General features: G+C 55.0%; 9 protein-coding genes across 11 annotated transcripts; 3 read left to right on the top strand and 6 right to left on the bottom strand.

Moving 5' to 3' along the window:
- Positions 1 to 267: 267 nt before the first annotated feature.
- JDV02_003093 (uncharacterized protein) lies at positions 268 to 714 on the bottom strand (the record flags this gene model as incomplete). Its single annotated transcript, XM_047984186.1, has 1 exon — positions 268 to 714. The coding sequence occupies one exon, from the start codon at positions 712 to 714 to the stop codon at positions 268 to 270; it is 447 nt and encodes a 148-aa protein (XP_047840160.1).
- A 3173-nt stretch (positions 715 to 3887) lies between these two features.
- JDV02_003092 (uncharacterized protein) lies at positions 3888 to 4573 on the top strand (the record flags this gene model as incomplete). Its single annotated transcript, XM_047984185.1, has 2 exons — positions 3888 to 4364; positions 4421 to 4573. The coding sequence occupies 2 exons, from the start codon at positions 3888 to 3890 to the stop codon at positions 4571 to 4573; spliced, it is 630 nt and encodes a 209-aa protein (XP_047840159.1).
- A 1524-nt stretch (positions 4574 to 6097) lies between these two features.
- JDV02_003091 (uncharacterized protein) lies at positions 6098 to 7815 on the top strand (the record flags this gene model as incomplete). Its single annotated transcript, XM_047984184.1, has 4 exons — positions 6098 to 6695; positions 6743 to 6908; positions 6970 to 7270; positions 7319 to 7815. The coding sequence occupies 4 exons, from the start codon at positions 6098 to 6100 to the stop codon at positions 7616 to 7618; spliced, it is 1365 nt and encodes a 454-aa protein (XP_047840158.1). The 3' UTR covers positions 7619 to 7815.
- An 814-nt stretch (positions 7816 to 8629) lies between these two features.
- On the bottom strand, positions 8630 to 10103 carry JDV02_003090 (uncharacterized protein). The gene is made up of 3 exons (XM_047984183.1): positions 9631 to 10103; positions 9277 to 9531; positions 8630 to 9200 (listed from the first exon to the last, which is right to left on the bottom strand). The coding sequence occupies exons 1-3, from the start codon at positions 9965 to 9967 to the stop codon at positions 9118 to 9120; spliced, it is 675 nt and encodes a 224-aa protein (XP_047840157.1). The 5' UTR covers positions 9968 to 10103; the 3' UTR covers positions 8630 to 9117.
- Positions 10104 to 15813: 5710 nt separating this feature from the next.
- Positions 15814 to 17237, bottom strand: JDV02_003089 (uncharacterized protein). 2 transcript variants are annotated; one of them, XM_047984182.1, is made up of 3 exons: positions 17034 to 17237; positions 16808 to 16985; positions 15814 to 16749 (listed from the first exon to the last, which is right to left on the bottom strand). In XM_047984182.1, exons 1-3 carry the CDS (start codon positions 17127 to 17129, stop codon positions 15851 to 15853), a joined length of 1173 nt encoding a protein of 390 aa, XP_047840156.1. In that variant the 5' UTR covers positions 17130 to 17237; the 3' UTR covers positions 15814 to 15850. The 2 variants fall into 2 exon arrangements, with proteins under 2 accessions (XP_047840156.1, XP_047840155.1); XM_047984181.1 differs by having other exon boundaries at positions 15814 to 16732.
- A 178-nt stretch (positions 17238 to 17415) lies between these two features.
- JDV02_003088 (uncharacterized protein) lies at positions 17416 to 19855 on the bottom strand. 2 transcript variants are annotated; one of them, XM_047984180.1, is made up of 2 exons: positions 19253 to 19855; positions 17416 to 19207 (listed from the first exon to the last, which is right to left on the bottom strand). In XM_047984180.1, the coding sequence occupies exons 1-2, from the start codon at positions 19577 to 19579 to the stop codon at positions 17807 to 17809; spliced, it is 1728 nt and encodes a 575-aa protein (XP_047840154.1). In that variant the 5' UTR covers positions 19580 to 19855; the 3' UTR covers positions 17416 to 17806. The 2 variants fall into 2 exon arrangements, with proteins under 2 accessions (XP_047840154.1, XP_047840153.1); XM_047984179.1 differs by having other exon boundaries at positions 17416 to 19855.
- Positions 19856 to 20031: 176 nt separating this feature from the next.
- Positions 20032 to 21086, top strand: JDV02_003087 (Non-specific serine/threonine protein kinase; the record flags this gene model as incomplete). The annotated part of the gene is made up of 4 exons (XM_047984178.1): positions 20032 to 20037; positions 20095 to 20167; positions 20214 to 20681; positions 20734 to 21086. 4 exons carry the CDS (start codon positions 20032 to 20034, stop codon positions 21084 to 21086), a joined length of 900 nt encoding a protein of 299 aa, XP_047840152.1.
- Positions 21087 to 22913: 1827 nt separating this feature from the next.
- JDV02_003086 (uncharacterized protein) lies at positions 22914 to 24754 on the bottom strand. Its single transcript, XM_047984177.1, has 2 exons — positions 23466 to 24754; positions 22914 to 23411 (listed from the first exon to the last, which is right to left on the bottom strand). Exon 1 carries the CDS (start codon positions 24613 to 24615, stop codon positions 23749 to 23751), a length of 867 nt encoding a protein of 288 aa, XP_047840151.1. The 5' UTR covers positions 24616 to 24754; the 3' UTR covers positions 22914 to 23411; positions 23466 to 23748.
- Positions 24755 to 25326: 572 nt separating this feature from the next.
- JDV02_003085 (uncharacterized protein) lies at positions 25327 to 25704 on the bottom strand (the record flags this gene model as incomplete). Its single annotated transcript, XM_047984176.1, has 1 exon — positions 25327 to 25704. The coding sequence occupies one exon, from the start codon at positions 25702 to 25704 to the stop codon at positions 25327 to 25329; it is 378 nt and encodes a 125-aa protein (XP_047840150.1).
- Between the last annotated feature and the right edge of the window lie 1983 nt (positions 25705 to 27687).

Below are 27687 nucleotides of genomic sequence, written 5' to 3'. Positions count from 1 at the left end.
GGCGGGAGTAGAACAGGAGAGGAAGACTGCATCGATTTTTGGCTGGGACAGGTCCTGCTTTATACCCAGATACCCCTGCATGTGATTATGCAAGCTGGCAGACCACGACATCCCTTCAGCACCTGCAAGCTACAATGGCATATCCAAGTGTGAGCAAGACACAAACTAAAGCATGGCATGACAGTAAGGCAATTGGGACAGTTCTGCAATACACAGACAGTTAGTTATATCGTGTCGCCTTCGTGCTCCACGACGTATCGCCCTCATTCATATGGCCCGCCGCAGCGTGTGCTCCACGACTTCAGAGAGCAGGGGCCATATCAGATCGACAGCCTCATTCACCGACAACTCAGGACTGATACTCCTCGAATCTTGGTCATAAAAGACGCGAAGCTGTGGTCGAACGCCATCCTCTTCCATGTCCACCAAAAGCTTTTGCAAATCGCCAACGATGTGTTCCTCGAACGCAAGCCTCGCAGAATCGTCATCCTGGGCCTTTGCAATCTTTTCAAAGAGCTGTGCAGGATCCTGGCACCTGAAGCACCTCGTAACATAATACCGCACCTCAACGACATCGACAGGTGGTGAATTCTGGTACCGCTCGGGGCAGTCAACCGTTGTCCCGCCATCTATCTGCAAAAGCATGCCATTTTCCGCCACATACTCCAAAGTATGAAAGCATAGGCTAAAGATATCAACAAACTTGGTAGGCATGACGGACTATGTATGGCCTCACACTGTTGTCGAGTGTGGCTTGGTGAGAACAAATAGAGGTAGCTGGTGGTTGATGCACTGGTCTTGTGCGAATATGGATGATGGCGTGAAGAAGCACGCGGAATGGTGATGCGAGTGTGTTGGAAGAGTGTCCGTCAGGCCACCGGCTAGTGCTGTAGCGCAGAAACCCCTGGTCGGCGCTGACCCAGGCGGGTGAGGCACGATACGGGAGCGGTTGATAGATCGGTCGCGCACTTATGATTGCACACACGACTACGAGCGAACGACACCACTGCCGGCTATCCACGGATGCGGACGTCGCTTCGTGACCCGTGCCCGCGGTGATCGTGGATACGAGAGTGACTAGGAGCTTGCATGGAGCATGCCTCCGATACCCCAACGGCCTCGACGTGCTCGATGATCTGCAAATACGGAGTAGCCTAAAGTACCCATTGCCAGCCACCGGGTATCAGACACGAGTCGGAGAGCCCTGCAGGCGACACGGGCCGAAGTCGATAGCTACCAAAACCGTTAACCCCCATCTTCGAGTCAGGTTGGGTGGTTCGTAGCCAAGCATCTCGCCTGCCAGCTCAAAGTCGCGGCACCTTGTCACATGCGGCGGACATGACAATAGGTAGAATTCGTCAGATGGAGGGGGCGTCAGAATAGTAAACGGTGAGGCTTAACCGCGATTCCCTAATATTGCCGCGCATCTTACCCTTGCCCCTGAGCTCGAAAGTGGTGGGTGGCATGGCGCGGCTGATGCATGAGACACTCGACGGACTAACACAGCGTACCGCCATCGTGGCAAGTGCCAGCCCTGGTTGGCCGTGGATGCGTTTCTTGATTGAGCAAGGGCTGCGAAAAAGCTGATGAGAAGCCAGTCAACACGGTTCGTGGCGTCCGTTGCTGTAACACCGCTCGATCGCTCTGACTCGATCAGGGGTGGCGGCCGCAGGCAGGTGCTGGACAACGGGATTACATGCAGGCAAGTCGATCTCTCTACACAGCCAATGCTTTCCTGTCTTCGTTTGCGCGCAGACCACTGCCCAGTCCGTTCCTCTCAAGATGCCTGCTTGTTCAACGAACCAACTCTTGTACACGACGAGCGATTGCCACTTCAAATCTACGCCTCGGGCAGCAGCAAGCACAAGTTTCTCACGGAAACTTTCGTCGATCCCGCTACACTTGGGTAGTTTAGGGGTATGCGGTGGTAGGTCGCCTCGATAGGGTAAATCACCTACATATTTAGGTACAAAAGCCCCGAACCACGGCAGGGAAGAACCTACCCTTGCGTCTTATTGAGAAGGCGGTCCCTCTGGAATACGTCAACCTTGCTGCGCACCTGACAGGCCTGAGTATGAATCAGATAAAAGAACTTATTCGACATGGTGAGCGCAGAAAGAGCATGCTCGAGAAGCACAGCATAAAGGATTTCTTTGATCCTGGCCTGCAGGAGCTGGACAACGGAAAGATCACCGTTGATAGGGAAGACAGCTCCGTCCCTCGTCTGGCAAGGTGCATACGACGCCGAAGCAGCCGGCTCGACCTTCACGGTTTATTCAAGAACGACAATACAGATGAGCAGGACCGGTGGCTCTATAGCCAACGACTCGCCGGTTTTCCATGGGAAGACATCTGCGCAGAGTACGCCGTCAGGTATGATTGCGCTGAGCCTACGGCCGAGTGCTTGTGCATGCGCATCTGGAGAATGAAGCCGAGGAATGAGAAGAACAATAACATCACTGGAGATGCTCGCCGGCTAGAAAATATCGCCACCGGAGCTAACTTGGGAGACACATCACGACCCTAGCAACCAACATAGCAGACGTCGTTGCCTTCATTCACGTCTTTCTGCGAGACTTCTGGAGCGTCGCTACGCTACACCACCGAACTCGATAAATGACGAACTGTTACTGGGCTCATCAGCTCCCTAGAGCGTTGGTTCATACACGGTATTGAAAGTCATCAAGGGTTGTAACCCGTTCAGGTGGGAGACCAACTTCTTGGGATCCTACGCGTATAGCAGATCCAAACAATAGCAACCATCTGTGTTAAATATCACCCCCGCGTGAGTAATTTGTCTGTGCCGCTACCGAACAGTCGTTGAGCCTTTCACGATCGAAGCCGCCCCATATATCTTAATCTGAGGTTTAATGGATTCCCTCCAGCCTCTTTCGAGTGTCGTAACCAACATCACTTTGACAGGCCCAAATACAAGCCCAACCTTGAGCACCCTGTCCTCCTTTTTGTTCTTTAGAGTCAGGTGTAATGCGAGAAACGGCGTCAGAGGCAGGCCGAACTTGACTCGTTTCGCCTTCCCCCTCCCTGTCCCCTGGGTGTTGTGCACCGCAGGCTTCGGCAGCTCGTTGGTGCTTCTATTCCAGCTCCGTAAGAGGCCATGCAGGAGCACAGCAACCGTGTACACCATGATTGACGTTTTCGCAATGTGCAGAACTAAGGGGTAGACGCCGGCCAGTACATCGTACCAATGGCGCAAACTTTGAAACGTGTCATCCTTGCCATGGAGAAGCTGGCACAGAAGGCAATAGGACCACGACGGGGCGTTAGCCATTATGAATGTTGCTTTGCCGATGAACCGCGAATACGCAAGCAGTGAGGAAGCTGGCAATAGACCATGCGATCTCTGCGTATTCATGTTGTCCCAGCCTATATCTCTTGAGCACTTCCTCAAGCCACATGGTGCCTCCACTTCACCATGACACAACAACCCGCAGCCTGGACTAGTACCTCCAGTGTGATGCTGTGTGCAGTGGTAGTGCCCGGTCGGGGATCGAGGAAGCTACGACCGGCTGCAGAAGCGGCAGCGAAAATTGCCTCGGGAAGAAGCCGGTCACCCGGGCTGGATCATTGGGGGGCCGGTTCTTAGGACAAGGAGTGTCCAAGCGTACTGCAAGCGATGCAGCCACTTTCATGTCAATAGAACCATGCGGCCGACCCATCATGTCCGGGAGGGGCGGAGGTGTAGGGGCCGGTCGGGTAAGGATGGTCCGCCTCGCAATCACAGAGACATCAGGCAACCGAGTATCTTGAGCACTACATATACCCTGCACAGTCAACACCAGCCGCTGACAGGTTTGCAAACCACGAAGTCAGAACCATTCAAGCATTCTCAGCACCTAAAATCCCCTCCTTGCCCTCTTGTACTCAAGATGTCTCTGCCAAACGAACAGCCGCAGCTGAGGCTTGTCGCACTTGCGGCTCGCGTCGCAGCGTCCCCCAGGCGCTGGGACCCAGAAGTTGACGTCTTGGAACAGCTGAACGACATTGCCACTTCTGCCGAGTTTCACCTGCGTATCGACCCAACCGATGAGCCTCTTACCGAGGAATCTCTAGCGGCGCGGCTCGAGCACCTTGAGAACAAGACTCCGAAGGGATCACTGAAGACATTGGACATGAAGAACACAGGTTCTCCCTCAGATCAAGGTCTTATCAAACGCTCCCTCACAAATCTCAAACACTATAAAGACCCCGGCAGGAAAAGCGTGTCCAGTGAGTTTCACTTCACCAAGAACTCTACGGAGAACGACGTGAATGTCGTCGGCGTCTGGATTGCAGCACGGATGTGCCATGAATTGTGCTACGCCTATCCCCTGCGATATCCGTTGCATTCGATCATAAGTTCTCTGGTGGAGATCACCCGCCGATCTCCTGAGCCTCATGTTTTTGCGCCATTACCGACCAGGGGCCATATACCACCACCAGGCCCTTTCGGAAGGCAGATACCGCCGCCGCTACCTCCGCCTTTGGAGCCGTCTCGAGCTTCCTCAAGGTCAGCGTCACCCTTCGATGGGTATGCGGCCTCATCCATGTCCTCGAGATGCTCATCGCCTGCTGAGCCCGAACGCGTCCCGGCGCCGGTCGCACCTTCTGCCGCCAACGGGGGGGCGGCATTTTCAAGTGCCAACGGAGTGCGTCGAGAGACCGACGATCAGTGGGAGCGTGTGCCGTACGGAGGGTAGTACCTCTCTTGGGTGTCGGCATGTCATGTTCGCACAAGATTGACTCTGGATTACATGGATTTGTCTGCCTTTCATAGCTTCTCGAACACACCAGCTCATCTACTGTCCCACTTTGCGTCTTTCTAGCCCTCCACCATCAGTAGCCGGTACTGGATGATCTTTGGCGCACCCAGGCTCGTACTGGCTACCGCAGACAACAGCGTCCTTATCCAGGAGGGCTTGATGCTCCTCCGAATGGAAAATTTCGTCGTAAGTGTCTCCATGTTGGACTTGAATGGTCAGCACCGTGTGTATAGTGCTGCACTGAGGATGACCGTCATCGCCATGAGTGATCTGCAGGGGTCAGCGGTTGTCTCGGGGCGTCCGGGATGATAGACTCACGGCTACTGCGTATGGTTGATTATCTTCCCGGAGCATGATTCTTCGCAGAGGCGGTCAGTTTCGTAGGCTTGCGATGTTGAATTGGGTCAAACCGCAGCAAGATCGCTTGTACTTATCACCCAAGGCTCTGGTCGACGTACGAATGTGTGCTATAGGCGAACCGCGCATCATCTGAACAGCTGCAACATGGGTGACCTTCCCTCCTCCCGCGCCACGACCAACGCGAGAACGGATTTGCGGGGGCCTGGTCGACGATCCAACTGTGATACCTTCATTTCGGCTACGTGCGGGCTTGTTGTGACTCGTACCCTGCTCGGTAGCTACTGTAATTCACGTCTCATGAAAGCATTCGCCGGCTACGGCTGGCATTGAATGGAGAAGTGAGCTGAGGCTATGAAGTGCTTGAGCCTTGAGTACATGCACGGCCTGACGGGCGCCAAACGCCGACTCCATAGTTGTTTCTGCACACCCCGTCCCACACCCCTCACTGTCCCCGGGAGGTCCTTACTCAGGACTGTGGTGCATGCAGTTGAGGCTTGCTCCGTGATAACGAGTCACTTCGCAGACATGGTATTTCACGGCACCAACACGAGGCTGCATATCCGCCAGAACCGGCAAGTGGACCTGGATGGTGACTGACACTCAAGCCAACCAATACAAGGGTAAGAGAACACAAAACTACGTCGGACAAAAGAAACGACGGTGGGCTGCGGGGAACTCTTCGCGTAGCAAGTGCGGAACATGCCCCTGGCTTCTGCGCCGCACCATGGACCAACAAAGCTGGCCGCCGTTGACCTGTCCGATCGACACCATTCTAGCCGAAAATGGGCCTTACTAGCGGCGATCAATGTGCCAAAAGAGGACATGGCCGAACCTCGCGCCTGCAACCGCAGCGGGAAGAATCAGCTCAGGAATCGTCAATTACGGGGCCATCGTTGTGACTTGCCCCCGCAATTCCCAACCCCCATTCCCCCACGTGACGAATTCACATCTGCTCTTGAATTATCAGAGACCAGACAATGCCCCACACTCCTCCCTTTCTGACCAAGACGATGGAGAAGCCCTTGCAGTTCGTCCTCACTAACCCTGATATCTTTGAATCCTCTCGAACACGACCCGATGCTTCGTCCTCAGCACCGTCACAGAAACAGACACAGTGGGAGCCTATAGTGCGGAACCTGCTGAAGAAGCTACCGCAGAGCGAACAGGCTTGGGACCGAATCCTACATACACAGGACGATGTGAACAAAACACTGCAGCGGCTCATCCTCTCACACCTCAGTCTGGAAGAAAAGGCCGCCCTAAGTTGGAAGGACCTCTTCAGCGAGTGTGCGAAGCATTTGGAGCTGCTCGCTCAGGACAAAACAGAAGAGAATCTCATTGAACTCTTCAGGTTGGCCGTCATTGGCCTGTCGGATGTGGCGATAAATGAACGTCATCCACGAGACGAAATATACGAGTGTTTGAGGCTGTGTCTGCAGCGTTCTTGCAAGCCAGGACAGCAGCTTGGTGATGAGAGTCTTCGGCAAATTGGCAATGCAATGCGCCGAGGCGTCCAATTCGTTGAGGACTTCACGGACATCCTTGGACCACGTTCGAACGAGCTTCCTTTACACGGTATGTAAAGCCCTACCGTGTAGCCTTAACGCTAATCGAGAAATGAGTGAAATACTGGAGGACAACATTCCAGCATTATCATGCCCAATCCAGACAGTATGTAGCCGAACGAAAGTCTACCGTGTATCGCCCGGAGAAGCAGCTGCAATCAGGGTGCCTGTCGGTTATCAACGTGGTGTATCTGCTACTTGGCGGTGAGTGTAGTGGACGAAGGTATGTCTACTTGACTCTCTCTTTACCACATTCTCAGTTGCACGACTGATGAACCACTCAGTCCTCGTGCGATTCGTGACATCTTGCTTCCAGACACAACTTTGGCAAGCTGGCAAGATTCCAGCTCCCCTTCCGGGTCGTCGTTGCAGAGTTGCAACCAGATATCTTCTGCGCCACGCCGAGGAGCGTTCGTGAAGTTCTTTGCCTTAGGACACCGTGCTATTGGACTTAAACAGGCCGCTATATCCGTCATTTTGACCGACGTCATCATCTCACATCCTCTCCAGACAGCCAAAGGCCTTTACTCATACGGGCATCCCCTGGCTTCTCAAAAATACTTCAACGCTGCCGTCACGGAGAAGGTACATACCGCAGATTCGTCACAACCCCATACATGCTAATGGGCATAGGCTACCGAGATCGAGCGCTGGATGTCGAAGCACGGGAGGAAAATCGAAAATCTCTTCAATCTGCGCGCTGAAGCATTCCGAAGCGAGCAGGGGACTGCAGCCTGGCCTACCTTGGGGGGCGCACTCGTGCTTCCGCTCACAAACGAAGCCATTGACATCAAGCTACTAGATAGTAACACTGGAACGGCGCGTCGCAAGGTCTGGCTTCCCAATCGCATCATGTACCTGGAGCATGAGGGGCTCGCTGCTATCAACGGTAGCATCCACTACATTTATGCCCTCATTAACCCGCCAAACTAAATCGCGGGCTCGTCAAGGAGCGCGTCTGCCTGGTCTGGCAAGGCTTGCGCTGGTATCGTGGAGAGTCCATGGGACCGTTCATCGTTAGCTAGATAACGCGTATTCTAGTGTCACTCTAAAGACTGCGTGCCCAACGGATGCTAAAAGCGGATAGGAAACACCCTATCGTAATGACATCTCTGGCATACTTCAAGCTCCACGTGGGACGCAAACCGCGTCTCCTTCGTTGCGATGACGGTGACAGCACTTTCCAGCTTCCAGTGCCGCACAGTTGGTTGTTCTCCATCCAGCGCGGGAAGCGGCTAGGCTCAATGGGTACGCCTCGGGAGCAAACACCAAGCCGTATAATGCGCCATGGAGTGCCGTAGGAGCAACACCCGACCATGTGAAGCTAGTCGGTGGCAATGCAACCTACGCTGTACAAGGACCAACCGCGTTGGTGAGTCTCCGATGCGACCTTTTGTGGCAATGCCCATGTTGACTGCTGATTCCTGTTGGTATTTGCTTTTGTTGACGCGGTGGGATCAGGTAAGACGAGTTAGGCCGCCCGTTGTTGGCGTTGTGGCGTTCGACGAAGCGATGCGGATTGGTGCGACTGGTAGCACACCCTGAACGAGTCGTAGTAAGGGAGTGGCTCCCGCCTCCTCACTCCCCCACCGTCCACAGTGCTCGTTGCTTACGAGTTGGCTTGCCCGAACACATGTACCCATCCACCCTGCCAACGTACACTTTGAAGTGCCCTTCCTTCAATACCAGACAGACGTGAGACATGACCTTGCGTGACGTTCCGCGTGGGCTTGGCTGATCGGGCTTGATCCTTGCAGTCACGGGCGAGCGCCAACATGGGAACAGGGGATGCCAACGTAGGCGCTTTGCCCCTTTCGGCGGATATGATTCTCGTTGGTATCATGGTTCTCAGGCTGCTTCAGCTGACACGGGTCACCCCCTTCCACCATTCGTCGCTCCCGAGAAGGCGCCTCACCGCATAATCCATATTGTCAAGCATCGCAACCGTGCTGTATGTATACTTGCAGGGACGGTAAGGTAGGTACATTCTCGACTGTCTGCAGCATGTGCCTGGATGGCCGTGCTCTTCACGTTTCCTCATGTCGCCTCTGAAACGATTGGCGACGCAGACAAGGTGCCCATCATTAATGTCCTCGACCAAAAGCCCAACATGGCGTAGCACCCAATTCCGTACACGCGAATGCAAGACAGCGCACCCAGAGGGACTCCGACTACGATCTTGTCATCTTCGTCCTGCCCTCGGCAACTTGTCGACAGAACAATAACACCACCGCTTCCGAACAGGAGGGCCTCCCGGGCCAGCACTTGTCGTGGGTTTTCGCCCAGCAGGACGCATGGAAGCGCAAAGAAATGCGCTTAAGAGAATAAACGCCAGCACATAAGATACAGGCCCTTAAGAAAAGCAGCATGAAGACGAATACAGTGAGCCACCCACCAGAAGAATGAGCGCTGCCTCCTAACATATTAGCCACTTAGTACGGCTGTACCCAGTTTTCCAGACCCGAGTTGCAATAGGTCAGATCCGGAGCCAAGTTGCCGCACTGCTGGGATAGCACTGACGAGAATGTAAGATACGCCAGATTAGCCGTTTGTACTTGCAGGGTCTGTCGTGCTAGTAGTTACTCTCGTACCTGCTCCAGGTGCATATGAAAAGCCTGTTGCCGCGGAAAGAGAGAAGTACTCCATCTCAAGAGCTTCGTTACGGTGACGGAGCTGGCGAATAGTCTCGCCGTCAGAGATCCTGAGTTCTTTCAGTGTTTTCACTTTTCTCAAAAGAGAACTGATGAGCTCTTGGGTCCTAAGCCGACTAACGCGCTTGGCCTCTCGGTCGTTTGCCCTCTTGCGGTTCAATTCGGCGGGTGTTAACCTAGAGACGCCTTGGTATCCTGTGCGATAGAATAAGAGCTTAGCTACGATAAACGGTTCCTAAGGCATGTTTCGTTTAACGGTGGCTCTATGCTTGGGGAGGGTAGGAGACCCCTTACGTTTCGACCTGGCCGTCATTGGAGATCTACGACGGTAGCGCATGTCCTTAGCAACCTCGACATCCGATTCCATCATCCTTGGGGCTTCGTGCCCGGGTGCCATGGCTGGTGGCGCGCTTTGGTGCGGGACGTGGGCCAACTCTTGCCGGTTCTCATGCGGCGCAGCAAGACTAGTCACGGGCTCAGTGGTGCAAACGGGCGCCACAATGTCCTGATGAGCCATACGTTCCTGGACCGGCTGTGGAGGGCGATCCTGTGAGCCCTGAGGCATAGGAGCTGGAGTAATTAGTTGTTCTGCCCAGCATTCCCCGTTCGGCTGCGCCACAGGTGAATCCATGAGAGCCAGAATGTCGGTTGAAGCAGGTCTTGCTCTGAAAGCCAAATCAATGGAGACGCATTGATGGAGGGAACGAGGTCCTAGGGCCTGGTGGACATTTGCATTGGGACGCGATGTTAATTTGCGCAATGACGAGACCCGGAAGAGCAAAGGACAAGATTTGGCGAAATGGCAACCGATGACGTAGAGCGGTTGAGGACAGCTCTTTATATCTCTGAGATAACGCATACAGACCATGTACGTGTGTCTTGTGGTTAGTGCTCAACAGTGGCTGCGACCTCCTGGAGTGACCAGGAGCGGTCACGCCATCCGATGAGCTACACAAGCTCCGTGCTCATAACCGCGAACTGCGACAGTTCGTGTTGGTCCGCGGGGAACCCTCCTGCTGTGCAAGGACCCCGGGTGGCGAAGATCAATCAAAGAAGGGCCAGCCATGGGTGGGAGCTCTGAAACACGGCTGCAGCGCCCCAGTTCAGCCGTGACCACAGTGTTTTCCTGTCATCTTGTCCCTTCTGAACCGAGGTTAGCTCCAATGGCCAAGCAAAGCACGGCAACCGCTCACCCCCATCATCAGCGGTTGAACTACGCCGTCCATTGGCCATATAAAGGGAGAACGGTCATCCCAGCCAAGGTCCCCAGCTGCAGCCCTTCACGTCGTTGATCTATTCGCAGCCAAGTTGGTGAGCAGTCTCGCAAATGTAGCCAAACGTTCTGCGGCGCACTAACTCATCTACCAGACACCATGCCACAGGATTTGTCCCATTGCCTGAGCAAGATGCCCCCCGCATGGGGTGGTCGAGTTCATGGGACCATTGACTTTCATGACGATGGTACCGTGGAACTGTGCATCAGCCGTCGGCGCTCAACGGCCACACAGCCATATGGCTGCATCCCCGCGAATGGCCAAAGCAGGGGACGTCAGCACGTAGTCGAACCATGCCGGTAGCGGTACAGATGGAAAGTCGCCCGGAACGCAGGGTCGGCAGATCAGGCGGCCTTCCGTGTGGCCGTCTGCAAGACGGTCTTTGGACGCAAGGATTCTGCATGCAGACGTACAAGAGAAGCTCGCCACGTCAGGAGGAATGTATATATATCCCAACAGCAGGCCTACTTCCAACTTTCATGGCACCTTCAATTCTTCCTCAAAGTCTTTATACAGCAACCTTCTACACGTTGCAAGATGGCTACTTTCCAACTGGATGAGCACGATCCGCCCGTCACCACACACGTCAATATGGGCGACATCATGGGTCGAAGGACGGGCTCTAAAGCAAACGACACTGCCCACCGTGACACGACTGGGGACACCAACCGCCAGACAAACGGTCTGACGGGTGGAAGCGAGAGAGACGGCGATCCGCCATCTGACTCTCGGCCAGATTATGACCAGCCGGACAATGCGCAGTCGGACAGCACTCCACAAGGCAGTACTTAGACTAAGTGGAACTCAGACAGATGGCAGGTGTGATGAAGCTTAGTCGCAAAGGATTTGGGTTGGTAAAATTATTGACGCAATTAATGATATCATTGACCACCCATGACCCAAATTGAGCATTCCGTAGTCAACCATCTTCCCTCATTTCTCAGTCACAGCAGCTCGTCATACGTAGCAGAGAGTTCAGAGACACTTAGAACGGTCCCCAGGAAGAAAGGGAGTGATGACCGGTGAGGCCCGACAGCGACTACATGGTATTACCACGCACCTTACCCTTATTCCTGGCACTCAACCTAGTTGATGGGATGCAGTGGTTGGTGTGCGAGACACTCGACAGCGTCAGCCTAACACGGTGCACCACACCATAACGGGAGCCACCCTTCGTCGTCGTGTGGAATCGCTTCAGAGTCGAGACAGGTCACGGCTCAGCGCTGAGGAGGCAAGGTCCCCTCCATGTCGCGAAGGTGACTCTGACTCTGATTAGTCGCGGATGACACAATATAGCTGTATTGCTTCCGTGTCGCGAAGGCACCTTTTCTTATGTGTTTCCGAGGCCAAGTCTGCCTCTGCATCGCCGAGGCAAGCCCCCTCTGTGACGTGGAGGCAAGCCCGCCTCTGCATCGCCGAGGCAAGCCCCCTCTGTGACGTGGAGGCAAGCCCGCCTCTGTGACGCGGAGGCAGCCCCCTGTGCGTTGCATCTCATCAAGGGCCGTAAGCGGGTGGGCGCAGGAAGTCGGTACAGTTCTGCTTCTTGTCACACATGTGTATACATGTGTGCGCCCTCAGACCCCAATGAGGCGCGGGGCGGCGAGGGTGGCACGCGGCGGTCCCAGCTTTCACCCTTCCTTGCGTGAATGGAACCATGCCTCTTCCAGCTACCGCTTACCCACGAAAGGCAAGTTCGCCGGGAGCCCATACAGGCATCCCGTGCCGCTGATGTAAGCGCTGAACCGCTCCGTACGGCTGCCAGTCGAAACGCGTAGGGCTACCAACAGCCATAGGCAACGTGACTGCACAATTTTGACTGCGCAGGTGACTGCAAAAAATTGACCGACCACGAGCCGAACGATATGAATGAAGCTATTTACACGAATATAATGTTTGCTGCTCCTCCATATCTCGCTCACAATCTGCCCAGATTGCGGCCGTGCCCCGTCTACTCGAAAAGGGCTGCACCACTATTTCTTCAGCTACCTGAGCATCAATACGCTCTTGCTCTGCCCGATCCCTGTCTAGGTACGCCATAATCTCTTCCGTCCATTCTCTGAATCCGTCAGCAGTATAACATCGCTTTCCCATTTGCGTCCGTTCGAGACACCAACCAAATTCGGTTTTGCCATAGCGGAGAGGCAGGCAATTGGCCCTTCGATACGCCTGGTTCGTCTTGATGCTGCCTCGAGGCTGGGCTTTATACCAAGCATCTCTTGCCTTGATATACCTCTGATATATTGCTCGTGGATCATGGGGGTGTAGCCGCTCTGTCTCTGCGGCCGTTGCAGGCTCGGTGACTACTATAATCTCTGCAGCACCACCTTCACTTGCTACAGTCTCTGCGATTGTCGCGGTTGCGATTGCTGCAGCCTCTGCGATCATCGCAGTCTCTGCGATTGTTGCGGTCTCTACGGTCTTAGCGATCGCGGCACCTCTTGCCCCTGCTTGTTCTAAGAGGTCAGAGTAGCGCAAGGGGCAGACCTTAGATCTCATAGTGTGGCCCAACTCGTGGCATTTGCTGCATCTTGGCGGCGCCTTAGGCTGTAAGGCTGCTTCGGCTGCCTCAAATGCTGAAGGCTCACGCCGACTAGATGACTGTGGTATCGTGGAGTTGTTGCCGAGCTGGTCGAACTGTCGACGAGGCTCTATGATGAACTGAGGCGTCTGACTGCCCCGGAAAAGTCGCCAATGTATGTGGAAGTCATGTAGTAGCAACGGGCGCTCTTGCTCCACCAAAGACTGAAGCGTATGTGCGCAAGGGAGACCGTAAGTCTTAGTAAAGAAACCAGTACATCGAGGGAGATTGCCGTCGCCTTGGAGTCGCTTTCTTTGCCCCTCGACCAGCCGCAATGCCTTATGAGACACCCAGCCATATACCGCGCTATAGAGCTGCCCAGATAAACCAAGCGGCTTCTGTCGCCCTCGAGCATTCGGAGTGCCTCTTTAAAGTCGACGAGCACCTTTCCCGTCAACTCGATAACCAGCCAGTCGTTCTCACTAAGAAGACTTTCTTCGCGAAGACATAACGGAATTTCGTCTCTCCGTCTCATACCATGGCGGCGTTCCCGATTGAACTCAATCGTGGTCTTCCCGACGAGGTCCTCGAGAAACGGACGCAGTTTGAGACCCCGCCGGATCATGTAGAACGTTGACAGCCAGCGGGTCTGGTTGTCGCGGATGACGTCCAAAGGATTCTTTGCTCGAGTGTTCGGGCTATCAGACCGTTGAAAGAACTCTTCTTGAAGAGCGCGAAGCCTGTAGGTCAGCCTGTCGGACCGATCAATCCACTGGATTGAATCCAGTGGACCAGGTTGTGGAGTTTGGCAATGGGGCCCTTTTCCCGCCAGACTTCATGCTGAGAAGCATCAAAGCCAGGCTCCCCCTCAACCTCGGCCTCGAAATCTTCCGCCTTATGTCTGAATAAGAGGGCCCTGACCACCAGGCTGAGCACATGGCCGAAGCATCGCACGAGCCGCTTCTTCGGATGCAAGTCCAATGCTTCTGCAAAATCCCTCGCGGCCGTGTCCATGTTCGCGGCGTTGTCTAGCGTGATATAGCCAACCCTGTCGCGGATTTCGTAGCCCTCTAAAATCTCCAAAATCTGTGCCGCGATGTTGTCCGCGGAGGCGACACCTTCAGCTCCGGTAAGGCAAGGACTTGCTTCGACGGCGACCCATCACAGTCAACATAGAAGCAGACGAACCCGTATAGAGCGTGCCTGTTTCTTGATCACCAGCCATCAAAGGCAATGTGGATTTGACCTGGGGCGGTCCTTAGGGGTCAATTATCTGCGATTCATATCGGAGGTGGAGGTCGACGATGCGCTTCCGGGACGTATTATGGGAAATGTGCGCATTTGTCGCTGCAACCGATGGATTGAGGTACTCGAATACGCGTCGGAGCCGCCAGTGCTCGGGCTGGCGAAAGGAGATGTTAGCATCGAACACCCATGCGAGAAGCAGTCTCTGAAAGCGGTCCCTGTCGGAGCGCTGGATGAGACAGTTGGCGATGGACTGCTCTTTTGGGTTGGAGGTGTCGAGATATAGCATGGACAATATTTCTCGGAGGCGTCTTGTCTTTCGGTCCTGTTCCGACCGCAGGTTGTCTTTTTCGGGACTCATCTACGAGTCTATGCTCCCTGTACAGATGCTTCCCGATGTTTTGGGTACCGAAGGCAGAAAAGTCCGTGGTCTTGGGCTTCGGCATTTGGAGGCAAGGCCTGCAACCCATTTTCTCTCCGTGGGAAAATCGCGCGCTTGAATGTCGAAGCCATGCTGCCAGGCCCACGAAGTCTGTCGGCCAGCACGTTCAGAAACCGTGAAGCCCAGGAACTTGCTCGGTGGGAAGGTGTTCCAATGACCGAACACAGAGCTTGGCTCGACAACGGTGGCGCTGGAAGCCCATTGGTTGTTCGCTGTCACAATACAGCGCCGCGACCGAGCTGTTCGGGCCTCAAGCGCCAGGATCAACCCCTCTTTCTGCGACACTGAGCGACAGGGGTGAGCGCCCGCGGCCCGATCGAACGAAAAAAGAACCCGCGGTATTCTGGGCCCTCCTGCAAGTGCTCTATGAATGCTTGCTTCGTCTTCGAGGATTCTGCGGTCGGCTCTTATGTGCACAAGCTTTATGGCCACCTCTTCACCTGACTTGATGTCACAGCCGGCGGAGTTAGTACATGAAAGCGGGGTTTGAATCAAGCGGGGCATCACATGACGGGAGTCAGGCTGCGCTAATATTCCGTACATCTAAGCCCAACCATAGCATAACCTCGCAACATCATGACAATGCAACGCGGACCTTCCAGCATTTCTTATCGAGTTCACCCTTTTCGAATCAAGCAACCTTGAGGACTGTATATTGTACTGTCTTATCGTATGCGCAGCGGTTACGAACCGAATCACTGCGAGAGGCACTTGCGACATGAGTAAAGTGGGTACTGCGACATGCTCCAATCGCTCGGTGCTGACTTACGGCCAGAACAGCCGCGAAATTGACCGAGGCGCACTTTATCAAGACGCTCCAGACAACATCACTGTTACGAGCAGAATCAACCTGGAAATTCGACGGCCGACCGTTCTTGTGTTCGACGGTGAAAAATTAAAATGGGGATACTGGGCTCCAGGATCTGGCCAGATGTCTGGGATCGTCGAAACAGGATGGCGCATCGAGCTTCTCTATGGCGCAGCCATCATCATAACGGATGCGATTTAAATTCAAGAACGCTGGCTAGTCTGTTCTCATTCTCGAAAAATTGTGGTTGGGCCTACTTCGGACTGTAGCTCTTCCACTGCAAACAGACAATGCATCAGGATGTTATACTGTCTGATAAAAAGCAAACCATGCACTCTTCCCACTTTGATCTTGACTTCATAGTCTCCTTTCAAGTCGACGTCGACAGTCATGCATGAGGATCGAGTAGTTTGCATGTCACGTTCCGCGCGGTAGGTCCTCGAGCTGTACAGACAGAGCAGGATCTCTGAGACGGCTTTCTCTAAATCACGATAGAGCAATCCCATATCGTTGTAAATGACGTTGAACAAATCTTGAAGCTGTTGTGGGGTTAGTTGTTGAACGTAATCCTGCGCGCGATCATCCAGTCTCCCAAGCTTGGACTCCATGTGTGCCAATATCTTTGATCGCATCCATCGTTGCGGTTCATCGGACGGCTGAAGCTGTGCGGCACGTGCATGGGTTGTCGGATCGCTGGCCTTGTTTCTGTGTATGACTGCAGCATCGCTGATCACTGGCGCCTCTGTTGCGATTGTGCCAGTGGGTTCAGCCGCTGGCGATGACAATGTGGCTGCCGCATGCTGTTCTTCCGTATCTTGTCTGCCGTTGATCTCCCTCTCCCCGTTTCGTTTCGGTCCGTCTCGAAGTTGCCGTGTGGAGGAGGACTGTTCGCCTTCGAGGTGTTTACGTTTGCTCAGCCTTCGGCTATAAACTGCCTTTGGATCATGTTGTAACATATTGAGTAGTTGTTTATCCCGGCGTACAGAGAGGGACTTTTTGACGTCAAGAATGTAGCGTTGTCTCTCCGGTGTCTTGCCCCGGCATTTGATTGCATGCCTGAAGAACTGATATGCGTTGGTAGAAACGTGCTTGTGACAATCCAGGCATATCTCGTCGCAGTCAATATCTTCATCGTATTAGAATGTAGGAGAAGGAGACTTCACGTTGAGGCACATGATACTCACGCACGAGGAAATGTGTCCGAACGATTATGCCGTTCTCCGAAGATCCCTTCCGGCAATTTGGTGATGGACATTCGACGTGCGGATATAAGAGGAATGAGGGCTCCATATCCTCTGTTTCCATCACCAACTCGCCGTTGCTTGCGTGAGCGCGGCATTCCTCCGCCTCCTCGCCTCTCTTCTGCGGATAGTTAGAGTCTATTCATCGCTTATCACTGCGGTTTCATACCCGAAAGAAGTCGATATGTCTCTCGAGCAACACCTTAGACGGAAAGTCGGCTGAACAATACCCGCAATGGAACCGCTCCAGTTCACTGGCAGCCATGACGCTTGGCGTCGTCAAGCCCTTGGCTGTGATACACTTAAGCAAAAGAGGGCGATGGGAACTAGTACGAGAAGGCGTTGGCTTAGCCAAGTCAAACGAGGGTTGAAGCGGTACTTGAGGCAACGCGGGGTTCTCCCAAGTGGCGCATGCAGCGGCTGGACGAGGGCTATGGTTGGTTGCACGTGTCTAAGCACTGGTCACATCTGCAGCCATCTCCTTCCAAACAGAATGATGTTCTAAATTTGGCTCCGATCGGCAAGCTGCCGGGCGGTTACAGACACTGTTCCGTCTGCCTGCACCCTCCCGCAGTCACCGCACAAAGCCCCATCTGTTCAACCCAAAAGGCTTCTCTATCTACGATTAGACAGGGTCCCGCGGCGGAACGACAGAATAGGCTTATTTGCAGTGTGATCGCAGTGCGATTGTGTCTAAGCTGATAGCGGAGTAAAGTCTGCTACGTACCAACTTCCCAGGTCGCACCCTTGTGTGTGATCCCCAGCCGCCACGTCTCTGCCATACTCTCGGCAATGCTTGCGAAGTCAACCTTCCCTCTGCCCACCCAATGTTGAGACATAAGCATGACCAAAGAATAGATCCACCGCCGCCTAGGTGCACGCTGCGACGTTGAGGAAGAGGACCCCATCCAGTTCTCAACTCAATCGTCGTACCTGTACATATCATCGCAGTCGCCGCCGCTCTCCCTGCCTCTTCCCACTCGAGGATGACGTCGATGTTGTAGAACCCGGAGACGGCTTGACTGGGTCCGAGTTGGCATCTTGCCCCATCGTCGAAGGGAAAGTCCTCTTGGTCTTCGTAGGCGGACTTAGTGACTGCCTGGGACGCTTAGAGCGTAGAGCTTCAATGTCGAACGAGGTGAAACTGGATGCAAAACTCAAAGACGGGTCGTCGTTCTCCAATGGGCCCGATTCCTGGCTTAAGTACTGGGAGTCTTCTTCCGCCGGCAGGGACCGGGACATGACAGTTGCCTCGGCTTCGCCCTCGGCGATTAACTCCTGAAGCGCATTGTCGGCATCCTGCCAGGCACCGTACTCGGACGGATCCTCTGATTCGAAAATTTCGTGCTGCGCGAATGTCGAGGTCTCTTCGCAAGACACGATGACACCAGCAGGGTCCATTGTACTCGCCGGAGCTGTCCTCATATTCGCGGTCTGAATGAAGGTGTCGCGATAACGTTTGGCCAATTCCCGGGCGTTCCTGAAAGCAGTAGCCCCTGCCACGAAGGTCTCACGATCGCTTGTCAACGCGTATGCTTTAAGCTGCGTCATATGATACTCTGGCCGCTCTTCAGCAGCGCTTGGCGCCGTGATATGATGCGAGTAAAGCTGGAGCGTGCCGGTCCCGGCATGGTAAGTCGAGCTGATTGTGTACGCACTGCTGTCATAGACTGGCTCGGTCTGCCCATAATTTTGCAAGCGGCGCACGGCCTTGGCGCCATACGCTCCGTTGTAACACGCCTGCCTCTGGGCCACAGCCGCGTTACCGTCTGGTCCCTTGGCCTCAAGGAAGAAGTTCGGCACCACAGGGACGCGGGGATGCTTGCTAGGGACAGCCGTTGACCGAATAACCTCATCCTCCCTGAGTTGCTTGTTGAGGTCTTCCAGGCGAGCTCCGTCGAAAAAATCCGGCTTCGGCTTCACCGCGCTGTTGTCCATGATGGGCTTCAGCTCTGTAAACAGGACGTTCTGTTTGCTGTGAATGCCCGATGTGCCGCATAGTCGAGGTACTAATGTCGCCATAACATCAGACTCGAAGACCGCATCATCATTTTGCCGCTGGAAAGTTTCAAAAGCTCCATCGGAAAACTTGGATGGGGACAATGATGCTCTTTCTTTGGCCAGTTCTCTCTGGATATCCTTCACGTTGTTTGGTTTCGATCTCCGACTGTTCATGTACACACCATTATCGGCGAGGTGTGCTTCGAAGTTCTTATCGTACGCGGACGATTTTCTGCTTCTTGACGTGACGCTAGTCGCTCCCGTTGACTGCGTCCGTCGACTGCGGGGGTTCGTAGATGACGAAGTTGATGACATAGCCGCAATGGTTTGCGATGCTTGGAACTAGAACTTGTTAGATCACGCTTGAGGCAGACAATGAGAACCTACTCCTCGGAGATTGCGAAGATCGGGCCCGCCGTGTCTTGCGAAGCGGGCGATGTCCTTGGAAACCACGTCGCCGGAGGCTGCAGGAATCGGCAAATATTGCCGCGCTTCGTTCCGCCGGTCAACTTCTCGCAGGGCAAGAGACGTAAGGGACACCTTCGAGAGATTGTCCCAAAATGACGGGGCAAACGGAGTCGCTCTGTGCCTTCTCGTGAACTTGCACCTCTTCGCCGGAGGGCTGGCTTCGGTGGGAAGGTCTGTGAGCCGCTTGCGCTTGCACGCGCTCGCCATGGGCGAATTCCGTGCAGAAGTGGGATTAATTTGAGCCATCGGTAGGCCGTGGTCGGGACAGACGGCCTCGTTTTAACATGCGCCGGGGCCGTCATGTGAGAGGACAATGATTGGGTCGGAACGCGCTGTCTGCCCGATCGCCTCGACGCGAAGTTAGAGTGATCCGTAACTCAGACAGCTGCAGGCCAACCGTTAGCCGCCCGGCCTGCACGAAGGTGGGTGTTATCGTCTCATGAGCCGCACCATCGTGGGAAGCAACCGCAGGTGGCACTTGTACCTAATGTTGGACCGACTGTGTACCGGGGAGGAGGACTGCTACACGTGGTGTACCCCAAGAACGCGCGGCTACGCGGGGCAGCAGCTCGTGGCATGGGCGGCGCCGGATAAATAGTGGACCGACCCGCCGGCACATCCCGTTCCCGCCCGACTCCAAAAGCTCCACCGTTGACTCCCATCCAGAGAAGCCGCCTGTGGCCGGCGAAAGCGGCAGGATGAAGGTATGAAGCACAGCCCGAAACAAAGAACGTGCGGAGTCCAGTTCTGATTGCACACAGCCTATAATAGTCAATGGCAGGTACCGGGTCAAGTCCAAACTTGGCGAGGGCGGGTTCGGTCTCGTCTATGACGGTACGCCCCACAGGCTCGTTATCACGGTGCGTACTAACTCAGCTAGGCTGTGACATCAAGTCAGGTGAAGAGGTGGCGATGAAGCTTGTGCACATAAGAGATGACCCCAGAATCCTCGAAGACGAAGCAAGCATCTACAGAGCACTCGCAGGAGGGCCGGGAATACCGCGGGTTCTTTGGTACGGCCAGCAGGATGACTTCTATGTGTTGGTCCAGGAGCTTCTCGGGCCCTCACTCGAAGACTTGTTCAACTTCTGCGACCGGCAGTTCTCGCTCAAAACAGTCCTTCTTATCGCTGACCAGGCCATCTCGCGGATCCAGTACATCCATGACAAGCACTACTTGCATCATGACATCAAGCCGGATAATTTTCTCATGGGACTCGGGCGGCGCGGCAACATAATATATGCGATTGACTTTGGTCTAGCCCAGGAGTTCTCTGGCCTGGCTTCGGAGGGGCACAGTCACGGCCGCACGCTTCGATATGCCAGCATCAACAACCACAACAGACGTAGTAAGTCTCCAGCAGACTCCAGCCTGCTCAAGTTCTTACCATCATTTCTCAGAACAGTCCTGGGGTGATGACTTGGAGTCACTTGGATATGTCCTCTTGTACTTCATTCGTGGTTCCCTGCCCTGGCAAGGCCGTAAAGCAGTGAAAGAGGAAGAGAAGAACAATTTGATCAAAGAGATCAAGACGGATATCACAACAAACACCTTATGCGAGGGGTTACCAGAAGAGTTTGCCACATATCTTGATTATGTTCGCTCATTGGGCTTCGAAGACAGGCCAGACTATGCATACCTTCGTCGGCTCTTTGATCGCCTGTTTATGGCCCGCGGGTTCAAGCACGACAACGTGTTCGACTGGACAGAGAAGCGATTCAGCGAGCTGCACGGTCATGTCGTCCCGTCGTAGTCAGCAAGTATCACCGCAATCCAGGGTGGATGAGAGGACGGCGTGTGTCAGTCGGCATTCGGCACTGGTGGAAGGGGAATACATACAACCCAACGCATATGCTCCTCGGTATGTCCGCTCGCTGATGGTTGGGTCACTGTGCAAGGAGTGTCTCCCTTGACGGCAGCCAGAGTTGACACGCCAATGAGCTCTTCGTGTCGCTCTCACTGTGTGTGCCTTTGGAGACGCACCTGTCAAGTCCGCCTGTGGCTAGGTTGCTGGAGACGCGCCCTCCGGGCTGGCTCTTGGCCCGGCATGAAGTGGCAGGGCACCCCTCGTCCGACGCAGGTGACGCGCCATCGGGCAGCCTGATCGCCAGGTATAAAGTCTGGCGGGCGCCCGGCGACCCCTCCTCGAAATTCTCCTCCTTCACTGTTCTGGGTCCTTCCCCATCGCTATCAAAACACTGCCCAGATACGTCAGGCGACCGGAAGAACTCTAGCGACGATGCACCAAACGATACACGCACTTAGCGACGAACATGGTCTCCAGAGTGTTGCCGCGTGTCTCGCTCGAGCGAGAAAGGTCGTCGTTCTGATGGGTGCCGGCATCAGTACAGCCGCACAGATTCCGGTAGGCATGCAGTCGGAAAGGTTGGGACGTGACTGACTGACCCAGGACTACCGGTCGAACAGTGGCCTCTATAGAAATGGGGAGGTCTTTACCGAAGGCGCTGCGCGGTCCCCGGAAGGGCGTGCTCGTCTGCTCAAGTTCGCATTGGAACTTCGTCAGAAAGCCCTCATCGCGAGACCGACGCAGACACATAGCCTGCTCGACACTTTGCGCATCCGAGGCCAACTTCTGCGGTGCTACACGCAGAATATCTATATGCTCGAGGAAAAAGTAGGACTGTCCGTCGGCGTCGACCCCGGATACAACTGTATCCCGCTTCACGGCTCCCTGCGTCACCTTCGCTGCCCTTCTTGCTGCGGCCTGTTTAGTAATTGGGCCGAGTATGACGCGTTCATCACAGCTGGAGATGCTGTGTCGTGCCCGTCCTGCGCCGCCGTTTGCCAGGCAAGAGTAGGTGCTGGGAAAAGGCGCAGCCATATCGGTCACCTCCTGCCAGATATTGTGTTGCTAGACGGGGAACATCGAGATGGTGAGGCAATTGGAAGCATCATCGCCAAGGATGTGGCCGCAGCGCCTGATTTCCTTCTCGTTCTGGGCACAAGCCTTCGGGTTCATGGTCCGAAACGACTCGCTAACAGGCTTGCGAAAGCTGTGTCTGATCGGCACGGGACAGTCGTCCATGTCGACTTGTCTAAGCGGTGTTCATGGAGCAGGCGAGTTGACTTTCATGTGTGTTTACCGTGTGATGAATGGGCTCAAGACTTGAGAAGGAGAGAGTCGATTTTTCATGGTGGATCGGGCGCGGCGGAAGATCCTATTGTTATCGACTGAGCACCTTCCAGCACGAATAGACATCGACCTCTGTTTGCTATTCTGGAAGATGTCCCCTGTAGGGATGCTGGCAACTAGCAAGCCGAGGTACACGCATGGCATCGTTGGGTGAGAAGAGGAAGCGTCGCTCCGAGCCATCGTGTGCCACGTCGAACGCCAGACCCCATCAAGATCCCTTTATCCTCTGGCTATTCCAAGCTTCCAGGTGGAATAAGTGTCAGTTGAAACAGGGCCAGCCATCTTCGTGAAGATGCCGTGGTCCCTCCCGTGGTCTCTCCCGTGCTCGACGCCGCAATTGTGATCTCCGTTTTCCTACAACTGCGAAGCTGTTGTGCTGCGGGCTTTGTCGATGTCCTTATAACGACTTCTGACTGCATTTAGCAACCAGTTGAGGCGGTGTCGTGTCGCGTATCTGTGCTTTTCTTGATGAAGACAAGGTCCCCGTGGTTCTGACCCGAACTACTAGACCTTGAACAACAGAAGGAGAGATGGAGGGGGACTTCGCGTCACGGAAGCGGCCTCGGCTTGGTCAGGTCGACAAAACGACAGGCTTGATAGCAACCGCCGTGCTGGGGATCATATCAGCGCTTATGCGAGTACCGTGAACGAGAGTGCAGGCAGTGGTGACCACTTCCCTGGTGCCAGCTTCTCCGGCCCGGTGTATTTTGATATGAACGGCCGCTTCGTCGATAGCATATTCGCAACTCATCAAGCTACACAGGCACAAAAGAAGCCATCAATCTACCCCACGATTGCTGGAGCTCGTTGGCGTTCCCGAGAATGGACAGTCGGCTTCACGACATCGAAGCCGAAGCAACGGGGACATGCCAGTGGATATCTCAGCACCACGTGTATACGCGCTGGGCTTCTTGTGACCGGGCCCTGCTCTGGATCAGAGGGAAGCCCGGCTCTGGGAAATCGACTTTGTTACTATACATTCTGAATGATGTCGCGGCAACACTCGGTATCGGAAATGACGCGTTGATTCTTTCCTTCGTCTTCCACGCCCAGGGCACTGAAATGCACGGGACGCTAGCCATAGAAAACTCGACGCCGCGTCAGCTATTAAATACGAATCAAAAGTCTTTCGTTGCCCGATCCACATGGGGCCTACCCAGTCATCGGCTTGTTATGCGTCAGTGCCGTGCGACAAGGCTGACACGAAACCATTCACCAGCATTTCAAGCTGCCAAGCAGACCGATTGCTGCAGTGAGCCCTTCACGCCGCTTCCGCGGACACCACGAATGTCATGATTCCAGGAGCAGCCGCATCGTCCGGCTTGAAAAATAGGAACTTGGGCAGCTCCTCGACCTGCTTCTGGGCGGCGGCGGCGGGCTTGCCGCTGGCACCGATGAAATCGCTGCTGGCGCTGGCTTTGCTGAACATGGAGTTCTCGCCATAGTCGCCTTTGTCCCGCAGTCCGCGGACGCGAGTGTAGACGAACTCGCGCAGACGGTAGGCGAAGTCGCACGAGTTCTTCACCTCGAGCTCCGAGTCAACCTCACCCTGGCGCTGATGCTCGAACCCTGCCTCGCCCTCGCCTGCGCCGCCCGGTGCAGCCAAATGGCCCGGGGCGGCGGCCCGGCGCTCGTTGCCTAGCTTCTCCTTGACCGTGAGCTCGCCGGCGGTGGCCACGCCGACGATGACATAGAGCCGCGTCCCAAACGACCCCTTGCGGGCGTGTTCGATGACGCCCTTGTGCTTGAGCGCCTCCTGCATGAAGGCCTTGTCCGGCATGAACACCTCGGCCTTGACATCGATGGCGCAGATTGTCGTCTCAGCCGTGTCGGTCCGCCTCACGTCGCCCGACAGCCCCGCGCTCAGCAGTGGCAGGTTCGGCATGGCCTTGACCAGCGCGCTGTCGCTATTCTTCATTTCGCTGCGCACATACTGCCGCACGTGCGGGGTGGCATCGCGGCGCGCACCTGCGGGGATCGCGGGGATGGCGTTTAGATTGAGGCTCGTCTCGAGGTTCTCCGGATCGCTGAGGATGCTGCCCAGCCGGATGAGGGTGCCTTCAAGCTCAGCATAGCGCGGCACCATCCACAGCATCTTGCCGGCAACATGCCCTGGTTTCTGCGGCATATTTGCGACTGCAGGTTTCCAGGGTAGGCAACTCAGTTTTCTCCTCTTTGCCTTTTAAAAAGCAACAACAACAAGGGTTTTCAGCGAAGATAAAGGTTCTTCTCTGTTGCTGGCCATGTCATTAAGCTGCGGGTGGGAGATACTGCCAAAGCAGGGTTACCCCACCTCGGTGATCTCGTCATACGAAATGTGCTGGTGCTCCTAATCCACTTGGAGGCCGCCGGATGGGAACCCTGGCCACCAAGCGGCTGAGATGCTGTTGCTCTGTGGCCCTGCTTGGCGCCAGAAGCACTCGACACACGTGCTGCAATTGTTCTTAGCCTTTCTACATGTTCTCGGATTTTCCGGTGGTCTCTTTTTGCCAGACGATCAGGTCCACGTAGTCCATACTTGGCATGCAGTCAATTGATGAGAAGTTATATTGAGGCCCTCCACCTCGCACATTGCGACCTAACGTACATCTCTAATAACGTGCGTGCATAGCGAGTAGCCAGCCATAGGGAGTGGCTACCTTCAAAATCCCATACAAATCACCATTTTCCAGCCCCCTTGCAAAATCCACCAATGTTAAGTAAAACTAAGCTATCCGACATTGCACAATTCTTGCGCATTACGACGATGCTTGTGGGTGTGGTACAGAACTCGGCTTATATCATTGCAGCTCTGGATCTGCCCCTTTCCCGGGGAGCCCACGTGGTTTCTAGCCCGGCATTATGAACGCAGCGCGTCCTTTATCAGGCCCCAGGCGTGCTCTCGGGCCTTCTCCTCATCCTTTTCGGCATCCCTATAGGGCTTGTAAGAGGCCCAGAACATCTGCGTGTTCAAAGACCAGTGGCCGCCAAACTCGGGTTGCGTACTAATGACCTTCAGGACCTTGATCATCCCGTTAGTGGTGCGCAAAGTCTTGGGGTCGATATGCTCGCTGGCCTCCACATAGTTCGCGTAGCACACGATCTGCGATGCGAAGGCCAGCACCAGGGCGCCGATGGAGGCGGCGACGGGGGTCGCGAACGACGAGCCGGTACATGAGCAGAACCCCCCGCCGCTCGATGTCAGCCGCTGTGAGAGAACCTGTTCGCCCACTACCATGAAGTTCGCTCCGTTCCTGCTTGGGCTGGCTGTAAACTTCGACTTGGTGCTGCCCTCGTCAACGCACGAGTGCACACCGATGGCCAGTCCCCACAACTATCTTACGCCGAAGTCGCGCGCTCAGCGCCATCTTCTGAACCCAGCAACATACGAACCCTTTCGACCGGAAACACAACACTTTCAAACTTCACCGACACTTTCTACTGCACCATTGACACGTCGCGGATCGCAGATGGTCAAGATGGTCACCCTAGACCGACCGGGCTGCCCGGTCTGTCGGTCTGATGAGAATGGCCGGTCTGTCGGTCTGCGGTGTGACAGACGGACTCAATCGGTCTGTCAGACGGTCGGTCTGTTATCCACACTGGCCCGCCGCATAGAATCATTGGAATAGGACATGGAGGCACATGATGGTGTTCGGACTCGATTTTCGTCGAGGCAAGACGGCATTGATGAGTGATCATTTCCTGCCGAGGACAAAACAGAGGCACGCCGCACCACTCTCACGAGTCACCACTAACGAAAGTTCGTACTGTGGGGACATGAGGCCGGGCGCGCAGAGGTGATCGACACACTCAGGACATGGACCCACTTCACATGACGACACACAACACGCATGTCTGGTCTCTAACTGTTTGTTACCGTCTGACACTTTGGCGCAGCAGGCGAACACATGCTGAGCGCAACCGGCACGAGACTACACTAACATCCACAGGCTCATACTCGGCAGAGAGTGCTTCAACTGCTGAGGATATAACGCCCAAAACTTGGGGGCGAGTTCCGGACATATCCGGCCAGGCTGGCCACGAATGAGCAACGTCTGTATGTGTGGCTGGACGGGGCGGATAACCGGTGTATTGAACTGTGAGTAGATTAGCGCAGTGTCGCCGAGACACTGGAGAGGAGCCCGGCTAGTCAGTCGCCTTGCCCATGTTGGCCCTCTCATGCTTCCTTTAAACAGCGTCTTCAACTTCTTAGAAGCAATCCCTCAGCTGCCTGCGCCTGTCCACACATCATTACCCGAATCGCATCTTTATTAGAAAACATCTGCCCACGATTGAACCAAGACTCTCCGTTATGCCTGAACCTGAGAATGTTTTTATCAAACTTCCTGGCGGCTGCATATCTGCCACCTGCGTCAACGGCGTGATTGGAGCCCGCGGGATACGGTATGCTTCAGCCCGCCGCTTTCAGGCTCCAGTGCCTCTTGCAGACTGGGACGGCATCATGGACTGCACGAAACCCTCGCCGGTCCCTCCCCAATCATTGCCCTCACGCCTGGAGGGCGTGACCGGACCAATCACGCACCATCGGCAGCAAGACGAGAACTGCTTGCACGTATCTGTCCACACTCTGGCGCGTGCAACGCAGGACAGGAGTGCGCGCCCCGTCATGGTATTTCTTCATGGAGGAGCATACGTTTCTGGCGGTGCAGATCTGGACTGTTATCGGCCGTCCGAGTTGGTCCAAAGAGGCGTTGTTGTGGTCAATGTTTCTTATCGGCTCGGGTTGCTGGGCTACCAACCCATCCCAGGGCTTGCACCTGCAAATCTCGGGTTACTCGACCAGATTGCGGCCCTTAAGTGGGTTCAGAGTTGCATTTCTGCGTTCGGTGGTGACGCGGACAACGTGACGCTTTTCGGACAGTCCGCCGGTGCGGACTCCATTTGGTGTCTCCTTGTTGCGGATGGCACCGAGTCCCTTTTTCACAAGGCGATTCTTCACAGCCCACCGTTGGGCCTTCGATCGTCGAACCGTGGGCCGATGGTGCAAGCGCTGGGCAGGATCGCCGCCGAGCGTTTGGCCCAGGACCCCCGGCCTACAACAAGTGAACTGCTTTCAGTTGAGGCAGAGCTGCTGACGGCTGCAAAGGCCTATCCTTCTGGAAGGATGGCGTTCTGCCCGACCCTGGGACATCATCCCCTCCCCGATCCTGCGCTTGTCCCTGGACGGATCGAGTTGGCCGCTCAAAGGGTACCTCTC

This window comes from Purpureocillium takamizusanense, chromosome 2, assembly GCF_022605165.1.
Source record: "Purpureocillium takamizusanense chromosome 2, complete sequence".
Taxonomy (NCBI): Eukaryota; Fungi; Ascomycota; class Sordariomycetes; order Hypocreales; family Ophiocordycipitaceae; genus Purpureocillium; species Purpureocillium takamizusanense.
The sequence above is the reverse complement of the archived record's forward strand: the minus strand, read 5'-3'. Positions and strand labels throughout refer to the sequence as shown.